At 50.7% G+C, this 17,530-nt stretch overlaps 1 protein-coding gene across 1 annotated transcript in view; it reads right to left on the reverse strand.

Annotated features, from left to right (window-relative positions):
- The window catches only part of smg9 (SMG9 nonsense mediated mRNA decay factor), an 81,542-nt gene that overhangs the window by 15,803 nt on the left and 48,209 nt on the right, over window positions 1-17,530 (reverse strand). Inside the window, 2 exon segments of the mRNA XM_086004023.1 lie at window positions 306-413; window positions 14,320-14,426. Coding sequence (XP_085860149.1) covers window positions 306-413; window positions 14,320-14,426 — 215 coding nt within the window.

A 17,530-nucleotide genomic window follows, 5' to 3' on the forward strand; every position in this document is an offset into this window, starting at 1 on the left:
GGTTGGGCTGGAGGAGATTACAGAGATAGGGAGGGTGGGCGAGGAGGCCGTGGGAGGGATTTGAAAACAAGGATGAGAATTTTGAAATCGAGGCGCTGCTTAACCGGGAGCCCAGTGTAGGTCAGCGAGCACAGGGGTGATGGGCGAACGGGACTAAAATGAGCAGAAGCGCCCAAGTCTCTCTGCTGCTGTGCCCCCATTACTGGTTCGGCAGTGTTGCCATTACAGAAGGGCAGAGCGCCCGACTGACTGGGAGCAAAGCCGCGGGAGAGCCGGTGCCGTACAGCCACCGCGTGACGCAATACCTTTGTACTTGAGGTGCGAGTGCAACATCAGCTTGTCGATGACCGCGTGCATCTTCTTGAGGTTCCGAGGGCAGAAGTCCTCCCGCCTGGCTTTATTCTGCAGGAAAACTGCGGAGAAGGGGGGAAGAGTTAAACTGAAGAGTGCGGAAGAAAGGGGGCGGGGCAGTTCAAAGCTTTAACCCCCCGCCCCCCACTCTTGCATTTCTCCAGCGCCTTTCACCACCTCAATACGTCCCAAAGCGCCTCACAGCCAATGAAGTACTTTTTGAAGTGTGGTCACTGTTGTAATGTAGGAAACGCAGCAGCGAATTTGCGCACAGCAAGCTCCCACAAAGAGCAATGCGACAATGAGCGGATCGTCTGTTTCAGTGATGTTAGTTGAGGGATAAATACCAGGACACCCCTGCTCTTCTTCGAAATAGTGGCCATGGGATCTATTATGTCCACCTGAGGGCAGACGGGGCCTCGGTTTAACGTCTCATCACAAAGACAGAACTTCCGACAGTGCGGCGCTCCCTCAGTACTGCCCCTCCGACAGTGCGGCACTCCCTCAGTACTGCCCCTCCGACAGTGCGGCGCTCCCTCAGTACTGCCCCTCCGACAGTGCGGCACTCCCTCAGTACTGCCCCTCCGACAGTGTGGCGCTCCCTCAGTACTGCCCCTCCGACAGTGTGGCGCTCCCTCAGTACTGCCCCTCCGACAGTGCGGCGCTCTCTCAGTACTGCCCCTCCGACAGTGCAGCGCTCCCTCAGTACTGTCCCTCCGACAGTGCGGCACTCCCTCAGTACTGCCCCTCCGACAGTGCGGCACTCCCTCAGTACTGCATGAAAATCGGGGGATGGGCAAGAGGCCACATTTGCAGGATCGCAGAGATCTGGGAGGGCTGTAGGGGCTGGAGGAGGTTACAGAGATCTTGGAGAGTTGTAGGGGCTGGAGGAGGTTACAGAGATAGGGAGGGTTGCAGGGTCTGGAGGAGGTTACAGAGATAGGGAGGGTTGTAGGGGCTGGAGGAGGTTACAGAGATAGGGAGGGTTGTAGGGGCTGGAGGGGGTTACAGAGATAGGGAGGGTTGTAGGGGGCTGGAGGAGGTTACAGAGATAGGGAGGGTTGCAGGAGGCTGGAGGAGGTTACAGAGATAGGGAGGGTTGTAGGGGCTGGAGGAGGTTGCAGAGATAGGGAGGGTTGTAGGGGCTGGAGGCGGTTACAGAGATAGGGAGGGTTGCAGGGGGTGGAGGAGGTTGCAGAGATAGGGAGGATTGTAGGGGCTGGAGGAGGTTACAGAGATAGGGAGGGTTGTAGGGGGCTGGAGGAGGTTACAGAGATAGGGAGGGTTGTAGCAGCTGGAGGAGGTTACAGAGATAGCGAGGGTTGTAGGGGCTGGAGGAGGTTACAGAGATAGGGAGGGTTGCAGGTGGCTGGAGGAGGTTACAGAGATAGGGAGGGTTGTCGGGGCTGGAGGAGGTTGCAGAGATAGGGAGGGTTGTAGGGGCTGGAGGAGGTTACAGAGATAGGGAGGGTTGTAGGGGCTGGAGGAGGTTGCAGAGATAGGGAGGGTTGTAGGGGCTGGAGGCGGTTACAGAGATAGGGAGGGTTGTAGGGGCTGGAGGAGGTTGCAGAGATAGGGAGGATTGTAGGGGCTGGAGGAGGTTACAGAGATAGGGAGGGTTGTAGGGGGCTGGAGGAGGTTACAGAGATAGCGAGGGTTGTAGGGGCTGGAGGAGGTTAGAGAGATAGGGAGGGTTGTAGGAGGTTACAGAGATAGGGAGGGTTGTAGGGGCTGGAGGAGGTTACAGAGATAGGGAGGGCTGTAGGGGCTGGAGGGGGTTACAGAGATAGGGAGGGTTGTAGGGGCTGGAGGAGCTTACAGAGATAGGGAGGGTTGTAGTCTTGGAGGAGGTTACAGAGATAGGAAGGGTTGTCGGGGGCTGGAGGAGGTTACAGAGATAAGGGGGATTGTAGGGGGCTGGAGGAGGTTACAGAGATAGGGAGGGTTGTAGGGGGCTGGAGGAGGTTGCAGAGATAGGGAGGGTTGTAGGGGCTGGAAGCGGTTACAGAGATAGGGAGGGTTGTAGGGGCTGGCGGAGGTTGCAGAGATAGGGAGGATTGTAGGGGCTGGAGGAGGTTACAGAGATAGGGAGGGTTGTAGGGGGCTGGAGGAGGTTACAGAGATAGGGAGGGTTGTAGCGGCTGGAGGAGGTTACAGAGATAGCGAGGGTTGTAGGGGCTGGAGGAGGTTAGAGAGATAGGGAGGGTTGTAGGGGCTGGAGGAGGTTACAGAGATAGGGAGGGGTGCAGGGGCTGGAGGAGGTTACAGAGATAGGGAGGGTTGTAGGGGGCTGGAGGAGGTAACAGAGATAGGGAGGGGTGTAGGGGCCGGAGGAGGTTACAGAGATAGGGAGGGTTGTAGGGGCTGGGGGAGGTTACAGAGATAGGGAGGGTTGTAGGGGCCGGAGGAGGTTACAGAGATAGGGAGGGGTGTAGGGGCCGGTGGAGGTTACAGAGATAGGGAGGGTTGTAGGGGCTGGGGGAGGTTACAGAGATAGGGAGGGTTGTAGGGGCTGGAGGAGGTTACAGATATAGGGAGGGTTTTTTGGGGGCTGGAGGAGGTTACAGAGATAGGGAGGGTTGCAGGGGCTGGAGGAGGTTACAGAGGTAGGGAGGGTTGTAGAGGCTGGAGGAGGTTACAGAGATAGGGAGGGTTGTTGGGGCTGGAGGAGGTTACAGAGATAGGGAGGGTTGTAGGGGCTGGAGGAGGTTACAGAGATAGGGAGGGTTGTAGGGGCTGGAGGAGGTTACAGAGATAGGGAGGGTTGTCGGGGCTGGAGGGGGTTACAGAGATCAGGAGGGTTCTCGGGGCTGGAGGGGGTTACAGAGATAGGGAGGGTTGTCGGGGCTGGAGGAGGTTACAGAGATAGGGAGGGTTGTCGGGGCTGGAGGAGGATACAGAGATCGGGAGGGTTGTCGGGGCTGGAGGAGGTTACAGAGATAGAGAGGGTTGTCGGGGCTGGAGGAGGTTACAGAGATAGGGAGGGTTGTAGGGGCTGGAGGAGGTTACAGAGGTAGGGAGGGTTGTAGGGGCTGGAGGAGGTTACAGAGATAGTGAGGGTTGTAGGGGCTGGAGGAGGTTACAGAGGTAGGGAGGGTTGTAGGGGCTGGAGGAGGTTACAGAGATCGGGAGGGTTGTAGGGGCTGGAGGAGGTTACAGAGATAGGGAGGGTTGTAGGGGCTGGAGGAGGTTACAGAGATAGGGAGGGTTGTCGGGGCTGGAGGAGGTTACAGAGATAGGGAGGGTTGTAGGGGCTGGAGGAGGTTACAGAGATAGGGAGGGGGGCGAGGAGGGATTTGAATACAAGAATGTGAATTTTGAATTCGAGGCGTTGCCGGATCGGGAGCCAACGTGAGCGAGCGACAGGGCGGTGATGGGTGAACGGGGACTGGGTGTGAGTTAGGACACGGGGGTGAGTTAGGACACGGGGCAGCGGGAGTTTTGGACATGCTGAAGTTCCTGGAGGGTGGGAGGTGGGGGGCCGGCCAGGGCAGCAGAAATTGTGCGGTTCATCTCGATGGAAAGCCGAGGGATGAGCTAAAGCCCGATCGTAACTGCATCTGTTGTCTGCACAGGGACCGTTGCTTCACCAACTGAACCCCAGCGGGCGAGTTACGGAGCAGTTTGATGTGTTCTCAACCACCCACCGCACTGTCTCCGAATCCCACTCCGCAGTCTGGAATTCCTCACCTCCCTCGGTCGTTCGTTCACCAACATCGCTAAAGCCCAATCTTGGCATCAATAGAACACTACTTAATTGTCTGGTTTTAAAAAAGATTTGCATGACTTAACCCGAGGCTCATCAGTGATGGGAAAGGAATCATTTCCCCATTTCAGGGGCTCAATGTCAGCGGACATACGAATTAGGAGCAGGAGTCGGCCACTCGGCCCTTCGAACCTGCTCCGCCTTTCAATAAGATCACGGCTGATCCGATTACTCCACATTCCCGCCTACCCCCAATAACCTTTCACCCCTTGCTTATCAAGAATCGATCTACCTCCGCCTTAAAAATATTCAAAGACTCTGCTTCCACCGCCCTCTGAGGAAGAGAGTTCCAAAGACTCACCACCCTCTGTGAGAAAAAATTTCTCTTCATCTCTGTCTTAAATGGGCGACCCCTTATTTTTAAACAGTGACCCCTAGTTCTAGATTCTCCCACAAGAGGAAACATCCTCTCCACATCCACCCTGCCCAGACCACTCAGGATCTGATATGTTTCAATCAAGTCACCTCTTACTCTTCTAAACTCCAGCGGATACAAGCCTAGCCTGTCCAACCTTTCCTCATAATACAACCCGCCCACTCCAGGTATTAGTCTAGTAAACCTTCTCTGAACTGCTTCCAACGCATTTCCATCCTTCCTTAAATAAGGAGACCAATACGTGCACTTTCACGTCGGGCATATCATAGTTCAGACCATTCTACACTCTGTACTACCTCATCAAACACTGCCAGGGCAGGTACAGCACGGGTTAGATACAGAGTAAAGCTCCCTCTACACTGTCCCATCAAACACTCCCAGGGCGGGTACAGCACGGGTTAGATACAGAGTAAAGCTCCCTCTACACTGTCCCATCAAACACTCCCAGGGCAGGTACAGCACGGGTTAGATACAGAGTAAAGCTCCCTCTACACTGTCCCATCAAACACTCCCAGGGCAGGTACAGCACGGGGTTAGATACAGAGTAAAGCTCCTTCTACACTGTCCCATCAAACACTCCCAGGGCAGGTACAGCACGGGGTTAGATAGAGAGTAAAGCTCCCTCTACACTGTCGCATCAAACACTCCCAGGGCTGGTACAGCACAGGGTTAGATACAGAGTAAAGCTCCCTCTACACTGTCCCATCAAACACTCCAAGGGCAGGTACAGCACGGGTTAGATACAGAGTAAAGCTCCCTCTACACTGTCCCATCAAACACTCCCAGGGTGGGTACAACAAGGGTTAGATACAGAGTAAAGCTCCCTCTACACTGTCCCATCAAACACTCCCAGGGCAGGTACAGCACGGGTTAGATACAGAGTAAAGCTCCCTCTACACTGTCCCCATCAAACACTCCCAGGGCAGGTACAGCACGGGTTAGATACAGAGTAAAGCTCCCTCTACACTGTCCCATCAAACACTCCCAGGACAGCTACAGCACGGGTTAGATACAGAGTAAAGCTCCCTCTACACTGTCCCATCAAACACTCCCAGGACAGGTACAGCACGGGTTAGATACAGAGTAAAGCTCCCTCTGCACTGTCCCATCAAACACTCCCAGGGCAGGTACAGCACGGGGTTAGATACAGAGTAAAGCTCCCTCTACACTGTCCCATCAAACACTCCCAGATCAACCTTGATCTGTTTAAATGGCGGACGAGAAGCGAGGGGCTGAATGGCCTGCTCCTATATTCCAAATCTCAGCCCGCTGCCTAACCCAACGCACCAGCCTGTCCCCAACCTTTATCTACCTCATCATTCTGCCTGGTTTGTTCGACATCGACAGTACCTGCCCTATGAGCCCTGAACTGCACTCCTAAGCTGAAAAAATAATTGCCACCACCACCCATTTCAGATTTCCCCCCAGACTCTGAAACAGAGGGGGGTAAAACGGAAAGACAGTGTAGGGTCAGAGGAACAAGTGACCAGAGCTTAGCACATAAGGCAGGAGCAGGAGGAGGTCGTTTGGCCCCTCGAGCCTGCTCCGCTATTCAATAAGATCATGGCTGATCTGATCTTGGCCTCAACTCCACTTCCCCGCCCACTCACAATTCACAATTCAAATCGCTTTATTGGCATGATAAGTTACATCTTATGTTGCCAAAGCATCAAAATACATTTATGGTAGAACACATAAACGCAGTTCTATTCATACAGTGTATAAACAGGTATATCCCTGAGTGTATAAATATACATTCGCCTTGTTTATATATATTCATTTCTTAGTTTACTGGTTGTCCCTCTGTTCATGGCAAGCTGTAACATAGTGTGCCGCCAGTGTTACACAGCTTCTCTCCTCTCCCAGTAGGAATGGGAGTTTTTGGTTGTCATTCAGATTTCTGAATTCAGGGCATATTTGTGAGAATTTTCGGTAGAAATTCTCCCTGATGTCCTGATATTTTCCACAGGCTGTGAGGAAGTGCATCTCTGTCTCCACTACTCCCTGACTGCAGTGAGAGCATATCCTGTCTTCTCTTGGCAGCCTGGTCTGCCTGTGTCTGCCTTTTTTGATCGCTAGGCTATGTTCGCTAAGTCTGTACCTTGTCAAGGTTCTTCTCAGTTTGTTATCCTTTACCATGGTCAGGTAATCAGCTATGTTGTATTGTCTGTTTAGGGCCAAGTAGCAATTGAGTTTGCTTTGGGTTTTTGTTGTTTCTGCCCAATATGTCAGATATTTTTCCTTTTGCTTAGCGACGATTGTGTTGGGTCGAATTCTTTGTGTTACCCTGTCACTGTCCTGGGGCTGGTTATTGTTAGTATTGTTAGTAGTTACTTCACTGAGTCCCAGGACTAGTTGACTGAGGGTATTCTTCTTTATGGTCAGCTCTTGGCATTTCAGGGCGTCGTAGTGATAGCATTGGGGATTGCTCATTTGTAGGTGATTCCAAAATTTGGTGGCTCTTTTTTGGATAGTGATTATTAATGGATATTGGCCTAGTTCCGCCCTGCATGCATTGTTTACTGTTTTCCTTTGAGTCCGGAGGATACTTTTACAGAATTCTGCATGTAGGATCTCAACTGGGTGTTTGTCCCATTTTGCGAATTCTTGTTGAGTTAGCGGTCCCCATACTTCACTGCCATAGAGTGCAATTGGTTCAATTACTGATTTGAAAATTTTGAGCCAAATGCTAATTGGGATTTCTATTTGGATTGATTTTTTGATGGCATAGAAAGCCCTTCTTGCTTTCTCTTTCAGTTCATTCACAGCCAGTTTGAAGTTTCCCGTAGAACTGATTTTTAAGCCCAAGTATGTGTAGTTAGTGGTTTGTTCAATTTTGGTTGTTCCTACTGTGAAATTTATTTTGGGTCCCTGATGTTTGGATCTTTGCTGGAACACAAGGACTTTGGTTTTTTGGGGATTTATTGTCAGGGCCCAAGTCTGGCAGTACAACTCCAGCAGGTCCAGGTTCTGCTGTAGACCCTCTTTAGTTGGTGACAGCAGAACCAGGTCGTCTGCATAGAGGAGGAATTTAACCTTGGATTCATATAGGGTGAGGCCGGGTGCTGTAGATTGTTCAAGTAGTTTTGCCAATCCATTTATGTAAATATTAAAGAGTGTCGGTGAGATTGGCGAGCCCTGCGTCACCCCCCGCCCCTGTGGGAAGTATTTTGTTTGTTTGTCTCCAATTTTAACTGCACATTTGTTGTTTGTATACATTGATTTAATTACATCATATGTTTTCCCTCCTACCCCGCTTTCGATAAGTTTCAGGAATAAACCGTCATGCCAGATGGAGTCAAAAGCCTTCTGGAAATCTACAAAGCATGCGTAGATTTTGCTTTTGTTATGGTGAACGTGTTTGTCAATTAGGGTCTGTAGGGTGAAGATATGATCGGATGTTCTATAGTTTGGCAGGAATCCAATTTGGCTTTTACTCAAGACATTGTGCTCTTCAAGGAAGTTTATAAGTCTTTTGTTTATGATGCTACAAAATACCTTCCCCAGGTTACTGTTTACAGATGCCTCGATAGTTGTTTGGGTCGATTTTGTCCCCACTTTTGTATATGGGCGTTGAGTCCTTTGTTCTAGATATCAGGGAAATAACCGACACTCAGAACCAAATTGAAGAGTTTTAGGATAGCCAGTTTCATTTTGTTGTCTGTGTGTTTAATCATCTCGTTTAGTATGCCGTCTGTCCCGCAGGCTTTTCCTGGTCGCAGGTCCTTGAGTTTTTCAAGAAGTTCTTTTTCTGTTATTATGGCGTCTAGCGGGTTTTGGTTATCTTTTATGGCCATTTCTAGCTTTTCCAGTTTTTTGCATATTTGGTGTTGCTCAGGTCTTAGTGTGTTTTTCTGGTATAATTTTTCAAAGTGGTTTACCCATGTGTCCCCATTTTGAATGGCCAAATCGTCGTGTTGTTTTTTGTGTAGTGTTTTCAAGTTTTCCCAGAAACAATTGGAATCAATGGATTCCTCCATGGAGCTGAGTGTATTCTTAATATATTGCTCTTTTTTGGTTCTGAGTGTGTTTCTGTATTGTGTTAGTGTCTGACAATAAGTAAGGCGTAATTCCTCGTTTTCTGGATGTCTGTGTTTTTGGTTTGATATTTTTCTAAGTTTTTCCCTCATGTTATGGCAATCTCGGTCAAACCATTTTTCATAGTTTTTTGTTTTGGGTTTGTTCTTGCGAGCTTTCAAGTTTGCATTTGTTGCCAAATTATCAAAAATATTGTTTAGTTTAATAACTGCCCGGTTTACGCCTTCTTTATTGTGAGTGTATATGTTATCCAGAAAGGTGTCTAAGAGAGCTTGAGTTGATGCATTGCTAATTGTTTTCTGGTATTTTTCCGTGTCGTTTTTGGCCCATCTGTACGATTTTTTGGTGTTGTACAGTTTACTGGGTTGTGTTTCTATGTTGTTTGTTTCTGTCTTTTTGAGGAACATAGTAATTTGACTGTGATCTGATAGTGTTGTTTGTGGTTTGACTGTGAATGCTCTGAAAGAGGATGGGTCTAAGTCTGTAATCATATAGTCTACTGTGCTGCAGCCAAGAGGTGAGCAATAGGTCGATCTTCCTAGGAGGTCTCCTATGAACCTACCATTGACAATGTACAGGCCCAGGTTTCGACAGAGCTGTAGTAGCTGTTTTCCATTGATATTTGACTGCTTGTCGCAGTTATGCCTGTATGGAAGGGAAGGGATGTCAAAGTGGTTATTCCCGAAAACGTAATTGTTTCCCTGATTATTGGTGAAGTCTGGTTCTTCGCCCGTTCTTGAATTGAGGTCCCCACAGATCAACACGTTCCCCTGGGCCTGGTATTGGATAATTTCCCCCTCCATGTTGGAGAAGGTGTCCTCTTTAAAGTACAGGGAATCGATTGGGGGGATATAAAGTGCGCAAATGTAAACATCTTGGGTGTTTGAGATAATCTCCCTCTCAAGTTTGAGCCACATATGGTTTTCGCCCTTTTTTATAAATTTGATGTAATTCTTAAGTTCTGTTTTAAACCAGATCAGTATGCCTCCGGAGTCTCTGCCTTGGGTTACACTTGGTAATTTATTGGAGGGGACCACCAGCTCAGTGTACCCTTGGGGACAGCCAGTGTGTCCTTTTCCTTTATACCAAGTTTCCTGTAAAATGATGATATCTAGGTCTTTAGTTTCATCTATGAACTCTGGGGTCCTACTCTTCACGTCTCGCACTGAAGAGCGTAGACCATGGATATTCCAGGTCGAAATATATAAGGATTTCATGTTAAGTTTGATCTTTTACTATGATAGGTTAAAGAGTGGTACGTGTTTGTCGTGTCTAAGTGTGGGGAAAAAAAGATCACTTCAGTTGTCTATAAAAGTTAATACAATTTGGTTACAGTTCTTTCTATTAATTAGTCCTTGATCCATAAGGCAGAAGTAGATGCTGCTGCACATCTGCTTATTGTCTCTTAATGGATTGTTTCTGTCTGAGGTATTGCGTACGTCCTGTGCATCTCTCCCTCTGTCTGGCTGGGAGCGGTCCTATTCCCCTGTGGGACAGGAGTGGTGCAGGTCTGATATTGTTGTTTTGCATGGGGATCCTCTCTGGTCTCGGTTGGTGGTCTTTGTAGTGTTCCTGATATGTACCCCGCTGATCTCTGGTGGTCGGGGGGGGGGGGTCCTCTTGGAGTCTGGGTATGGACCCGGTTAAAAGCGACGTCCTTCAGGGCTTTAGCAAAGATCGATATTCTTTGCCTTTGGATGTGGACGTGGTCGTAAAGACATTCCTCATCGAGGGTGGGGTGTTGGGCCAGGTGTACGTTGTGGTTTGATTCGCAGTCTCTTGCTATGCTGGCATTTATCTCATGAATTGTGTTGTTGTTGAAGTCTGTTCTCGGCAATATTGTGGAAACAGTGATTCTAGTGTTTGGAAATGTACTGCTTGCCTTCCTAATCATTGCTCTGAGCGATGTTGCTACCTCTTTCTGTTGGGCCTTTAGGTCATTTGTGCCCGTGTGTATTATTATATGTTGGGGGGAGCCTAATCTGGCTTTGGTCAGCCATCCCATGGCTCTGTTTGTTGTTGGGCACCAGATCTTTTCTACTTTACTTCTAGGGAAAAGCTTTTTCTCCCATAGAAATTTCCCATTTGAGTCTATGAGTATTACGACGTCAGCCTTGTTTGTGTTTACTGTCTGGTGGCTTTCGCTTGGACTCATAGTGTGTGCGCTGGGCTGGGGTGTCTGGTGTGTGCGTATCTCTTGTGAGCGGCTCGCTTGTGGTTTCACGGTGGTGGGGGAAGATTGCGAATCAGTATGCTGGTCGGTCTGTGTGGCACCCCTTGTATTGTGTGTCTGTTGCTTTTGTTCCGTGTGGGAGTGCAGCCGTTCCGTCCGGCTCTGTCTTGTCTTATCTCTAGCCTCTGGTTGCTGGTCTAATGGTGTTATCTCTCCTCTATGGCTCTCTTCTTTTTCCTGCAGCTCTTTCACCTGATTCCTAAGTAGATTCACCTGGTTCTCAAGTAGATTCAGCTCTCTCTTGTGTCTCTCCCTCTCCTGATTTTGTTCGTCATTCATTTTGAGGAACTCCTCTCTAAGTTTAACCATCTCTATCTCTAATTGATTAAATTTATCTTTTGGTTGTATCTGTCTGTGTGATCCCGGGGGATGTGTCTGGTCAGCCCTGGAAGGCTCACTCACTTCCTGGCTAGGCTGGTCTGCCCTGGAAGGCTCACTCACTTCCTGGCTATGCTGCTCTTCTCTTGGTGAGCTGGGAATGTTAGGGGGACTATGTGTGGCTTCCTCCCTGGTAGTTATGCTGGGGTTTGTCAGTTGTATCGTGTGGCTGTGGTTCCCCGGGGTTAGTGTCTGGTTTGAACTGTGTGGCTCGTTCACCTCCTGACCAGGCAGATTTTCTCCTGGTAAGTTGTTAATGTTGGGGGGAGTGCGGGCCACTCTGGGGCTGTTCTTTCCCCCCTTAGTTAATCTTTTCAGTGTCCTGAAGGTCGTTGCAAATCTGTCGAGGTTGCCTTGCACTAATATTGTTCCGGTATTGTACGCGTTGACCGTCGTGGTTGAACTGTCTCCTGGTGTGTTAATTTTCATTATGGACCCATTTGCAGTATTTTCTAGCTTAACATTGGTATAGTGTGATTTTATTGCTGTGATCCAAGCCGCTGGCTGATGTGAGTAGAAAATGAGGTTACTTTTTGTCCCATTGTTGTAACAGTCAGCAAAAAGAGTTTCTGGTTTTTCTCTCATCTGATCATGCTTGATCGCTTTTATAGCTTTTTTTGCGGTGTTGGGGGGGAATCTGGAAGCGGGGCTGTTGTGGATCTTCTGATTCGCTCATTTTTGGTAAAGTATTGTTGATCTTAGAATAAGCTTTTCTGGGGCCCCGGGTTTGGTGTTTCCCTCTCCCAGTTCGCGAACTTTCCCGGTCCCCCTCTCCGAGCCCGTGGTCCCTGAGCCTCGGCTCCTGAGTTCACCCTTCTCAGGTCTGAGTCTGTGAGCCGCTGTTTCCCGGTGCCTTCGGGCTGTTCCCCTCCCCCTCAGAGGTCTCTGGGCCTCTGTCTCGGCCTGGCTCCTCGGGCCTTTCCCTGGCTTCAGTCTCCCTCCCTGGGCCCTGTACTCACAGTCTTGGATTGCTTCTGGGAGCCTTCTGGTTGCTCCCCTTCTCCTCCGAGGTCTCTGGGCCTGGCTCCTCGGGCCTTTCTCGGGCTTTCTATCCCAGCCGCCGCTCGGGCTGTGCCTCGTTCGCCGTTCGGGTGCTGGACTGCGGCCGCCGCTCGGGTGCTGGACCGCGGCCGCCGCTCGGGTGCTGGACCGCGGCCGCCGCTCGGGTGCTGGACCGCGGCCGCCGCTCGGGTGCTGGACCGCGGCCGCCGCTCGGGTGCTGGACCGCGGCCGTCGCTCGGGTGCTGGACCGCGGCCGTCGCTCGGGTGCTGGACCGCGGCCGTCGCTCGGGTGCTGGACCGCGGCCGTCGCTCGGGTGCTGGACCGCGGCCGTCGCTCGGGTGCTGGACCGCGGCCGTCGCTCGGGTGCTGGACCGCGGCCGTCGCTCGGGTGCTGGACCGCGGCCGTCGCTCGGGTGCTGGACCGCGGCCGTCGCTCGGGTGCTGGACCGCGGCCGTCGCTCGGGTGCTGGACTGCGGCCGTCGCTCGGGTGCTGGACTGCGGCCGTCGCTCGGGTGCTGGACTGCGGCCGTCGCTCGGGTGCTGGACTGCGGCCGTCGCTCGGGTGCTGGACTGCGGCCGTCGCTCGGGTGCTGGACTGCGGCCGTCGCTCGGGTGCTGGACTGCGGCCGTCGCTCGGGCCGTGTCTCTTTCGCTGCTCGGGCTCCCCGAGTCACCTCGCTCCGGCTGCCGCTGCGTCTCCGTGCGGCTTCCCCGATTCGCCTCGCCTCGTTTCCCGAAGCGGCCTCCGAGTCACCTCGCTCCGGCTGTCGCTGCGTCTCCGTGCGGCCTCGCCTCGTTTCCCGAAGCGGCCTCCCCGAGTCACCTTGCTCCGGCTGTCGCTGCGTCTCCGTGTGGCCTTCGTCGAGTCACCTCGCCTCGGTTTCCGATGCGGCCGAGTCACCTCGCTTCTGCTGCTGCTGTGGCCCCGTGCGGCCGCTGTTCTTTGGTTTGTATATTTCTTCCCTTATTTCTTTATTGCTTTGGCTTTTTTTTTCTAATTTCCTCTGGTTTTTTTTTTTCCTTTAGTGGTCTCTTTGGCGGTCTTTTCCTTCCTTACTTAATCTAGACTAAACTAAACTTAAACTTAACTAAACAAAACTAAACTGACTTAACTAGAACTAAATTTAACTTTAAAACCTTTTTAAACTTGAAATGAACCTTTTTTTCCCCCATAACCCTCGACTCCCTTATCGCTCAAAAATCTGTCTATCCCCACCTTAAATCTATTCAATGACCCAGCCTCCACAGCTCTCTGGGGTAGAGAATTCCAAAGATTCACGACCCTCTGAGAGAAGAAATTCCTCCTGGAGTCATAGAGTTATACAGCACAGAAAGAGGCCCTTCGGCCCATCGTGTCTGCGCCGGCCACCAAGCCCTGTCTAATCTAATCCCATTTTCCAGCACTTGGTCCGTAGCCTTGAATGCTATGGCATTTCAAGTGCTCATCTAAATGCTTCTTGAATGTTGAAGGTTCCTGCCTCTTCCACCCTTTCAGGCAGTGAGTTCCAGATTCCAACCACCCTCTGGCTGAAAAAGTTTTTCCTCAAATCCCCTCTAAACCTCCTGCCCCTTACCTTGAATCTATGCCCCCTGGTTATTGACCCCTCTACTAAGGGGAAAAGTTCCTTTCTATCTACTCTATCTATGCCCCTCATAATTTTGTATACCTCAATCAGGTCCCCCCTCAGCCTTCTCTGCTCGAAGGAAAACAACCCCAGCCTGTCCAGTCTTTCTTCATAGCTGAAGCGCTCCAGCCCAGGTAACATCCTGGTGAATCTCCTCTGCACCCTCTCCAATGCAATCACATCCTTCCTATAGTGTGGCGACCAGAACTGCACACAGTATTCCAGCTGTGGCCTAACTAGCGTTTTGTACAGCTCCATCATAACCTCCCTACTCTTATATTCTATTTCCAATTTAAAAGGGTTTCATCTTATTCTGAAACTATGCCCCCTAGTTCTAGATTCCCCCATGACAGGAAACATCCTCCCTGCATCTACCCCCCTCAGAATCTGATATGTTTCAATAAGATCCCCTCTCATTCTTCTAAACTCCAATGAGTATAGACACAACCTGCTCAACCTTTCTTCACAAGACAACCCTCTTCATCTCCGGAATCAACCTCCTGGACCAGGTTAAGCTCTCGGAAGGATTCAGACTCTCGATGCCTTACCGATGTTGGGGTAATATTCTGTGCCTTCACTGGAGCCCGAACCCCCGCTTGATTCGTGGCTGGGGGAGGGCGTGGAGGGCTTCAGCATTTCGGCAGTCTGAAGGAACCTGCACAGGATGGGGAAAGAAAAAAGTAAAACACTTTCGATATACCTGGGAGGAACCGCGTACAGATCGGGTCGCCACATTATAAAGACAATACGGAGGCACTGCAGAGGGTGCAAATAAAAAGTATTTACAAGGATAATACCAGGACTGCGAGGTTTATAGAATCATAGAAATTTACGGCACAGAAGGAGGCCATTCGGCCCATCGTGTCTGTGCCGGCCGAAAGAGCGATCCAGCCTAATCCCACTTTCCAGCTCTCGGTCCGTAGTCCTGTAGGTTACAGAGGATTACATCGGATATACGGCACAGAAACAGGCCATTCGGCCCAACCAGTCCATGCCGGCGTTTATGCTCCACTCGAGCCTCCTCCCGTCTTTCCTCATCTCATTCTATCAGCGTAACCCTCTATTCCCTTCTCCCTCATATGCTTGTCTAGCCTCCCCTTAAATGCATCGATACTATTTGCTTCAACCACTCCGTGGTAGCGAGTTCCACATTCTCACCACTCTCTGGGTAAAGAAGTTTCTCCTGAATTCCCTATTGGATTTCTTGGTGACTATCTTCTATTGATGGCCTCTAGTTATGCTCTTCCCCACAAGTGGAAACACTCTCTCTCTCCCACTCTATCAAAACCTTTCATCATTTTAAAGACCTCTATTAGGTCACCCCTCAGCCTTCTCTTTTCAAGAGAAAAGAGACCCAGCCTGTTCATCCTTTCCTGATAGGTGTACCCTCGCATTTCTGGTATCATCCTTGTAAATCTTCTCTGCACCCTCTCCAGTGCCTCTATATCCTTTTTATAATATGGTGACCAGAACTGTACGCAGTGCTCCAAGTGTGGTCTAACCAAGGTTCGATACAGGTTTAGCATAACTTCCCTACTTTTCAATTCTATCCCTCGAGAAATAAACCCGAGTGCTTGGTTTGCTTTTTTTATGGCCTTGCTAACCTGTGTCGCTACTTTTAGTGATTTGTCTATTTGTACTCCGAGATCCCTTTGTTCCTCTACCCCACCCAGACTCGCACCCTCCGAGATCCCCTTGTTCCTCTACCCCACCCAGACTTGCACCCTCCGAGATCCCTTTGTTCCTCTACCCCACCCAGACTTGCACCCTCCGAGATCCCTTTGTTCCTCTACCCCACCCAGACTCGCACCCTCCAAGTGATAAGTGACCTCCCTATTCTTGCTACCAAAATGTAATACAGTACCTCATGAGCGATCCAGTCTAATCCCACTTTCCAGCTCTCGGTCCACGGCCCTGTAGGTTACGGCACTTCAAGGGCATATCCAAGAACTTTTTAAATGTGATGAGGGTTTCTGCCTCTCCCACCCTTTCAGGCAGTGAGTTCCAGACCCCCACCACCCTCTGGGTGAAAAAAGTTCTCCTCAACTCCCCTCTAATCCTTCCACCAATTACTTTCAATCTCTGCCCCCTGGTTATTGACCTCTCTGCTGGGGGAAATCGGTCCTTCCTATCCACTCTATCTAAGCCCCTCATCATTTTATACACCTCAATTAAATCTCCCCTCAGCCTCCTCTGTTCCAAAGAAAACAACCCCAGCCTCTCCAATCTTTCCTCATAGCTGAAATTCTCCAGTCCTGGCAACATCCTCGTAAATCTGCTCTGTGCCCTCCCTACCAGGAAAGGATGAACAGGCTTGAAAAGAGAAGGCTGAGGGGTGACCTGATAGAGGTCTTTAAAATCATGAAAGGTTTCGATAGAGTGGACACAGAGAGAGAATGTTTCCACTTGTGTGGGGGAGAGCAATACTGGAAGCCGTCGATTTAAGACAGTGGCCAAGAAATCCAGAATTCAGGAGGAGCTTCCTTACCCAGAGAGCGGGGAACAACGCCACTACAAGCGGCGCGGCCGTCTCTGCCTGTCCCGCGGAGCCGGGGACCTGCTTTTACAACGTTAAAGTTCCACTGTGAATGGGCCGCGCAGCCCCTGAAAGTGGCTCAGCCGCACCCAAGAGATCCCATGGCCACTATTTCGAAGAGGAGTTCACCTGAGATTTATCCCTCAATCAACCTCACTAAAAAAAAAAATAACAGATTATCTGGTCGTTGTCGCATTGCTGTTTGTTGGGAGCTTGCTGTGCGCAAATTGGCCGCCACGTTTCCTACATTATGACAGTGACCACACTTCGAAAAAAAGTACTTCATTGGCTGTCAAGCGCTCCGGGATGTCCTGAGGTGGTGACAGGTGGGGTAGAACTGCAAGGTCTGGCTTTTCTTTTAATGTAATTGCAGCTTAGGTCAGCCAATTCCGCGCAGAACAAGGGGCTCGACCCGGAGAACCTCTCCGGTCCGTACAGGGCAAGAGTCAGGAGACACAGTCACCGCCAGCATCCATCGAGACTTGGCGTCGCATCCACATTTCTGTCGATGTTGGAAGCCAGTGGGAGTTGGCGGCTTACTGCAGCGTTCCTGATCTACCCTGGGAAAAGGGATCAGTCCTCTTGGTACTCTTAAGCCTTGTTGATGGATGGCTCCCTGGGAGATGGTTTGTGTTTGGATCGGAGAAAGAAAAAAAGACTTGTGTTTATATAACGCATTTCAAAACCTCAGGACGTCCCAAAGCACTTCACAGCCAATGAAGTATTTTTGACGTGTAGTCACTGTTGTAATGTAGGAAACGCGGCAGCCAATTTGCGCACAGCAAGATCCCACAAACAGCAATGTGGTGCTGGCCAGATCATGTGTTTTTTTTAGTGATGTTGGTCGTGGGATAAATATTGGCCCCAGGACACCGAGGAGAACTCCCCCTGCTCTTAGAGTCATAAGGGCACAGAAGGAGGCCATTCAGCCCATCGAGTCCGAGCCGGCTCTCTATAGAGCAATCCAATCAATCCCATTCCCCCGCTCTACCCCCCCGTCTTCTTCAAAATAGTGGCCGTGCGATCTTTTATGTTCACCTGAGAGAGCAGACGGGGCCTCGGGTTTAATGTCTCATCCGAAAGACAGCACCTCCGACAGTGCGGCGCTCCCTCAGTACTGCCCCTCCGACAGTGCGGCGCTCCCTCAGTACTGCCCCTCCGACAGTGCGGCGCTCCCTCAGTACTGACCCTCCGACAGTGCGGCCCTCCCTCAGTACTGACCC

Source organism: Somniosus microcephalus, chromosome 12, assembly GCF_052327205.1.
Source record: "Somniosus microcephalus isolate GS21.2 chromosome 12, FLI_Smic_1.0, whole genome shotgun sequence".
Classification (NCBI taxonomy): Eukaryota; Metazoa; Chordata; class Chondrichthyes; order Squaliformes; family Somniosidae; genus Somniosus; species Somniosus microcephalus.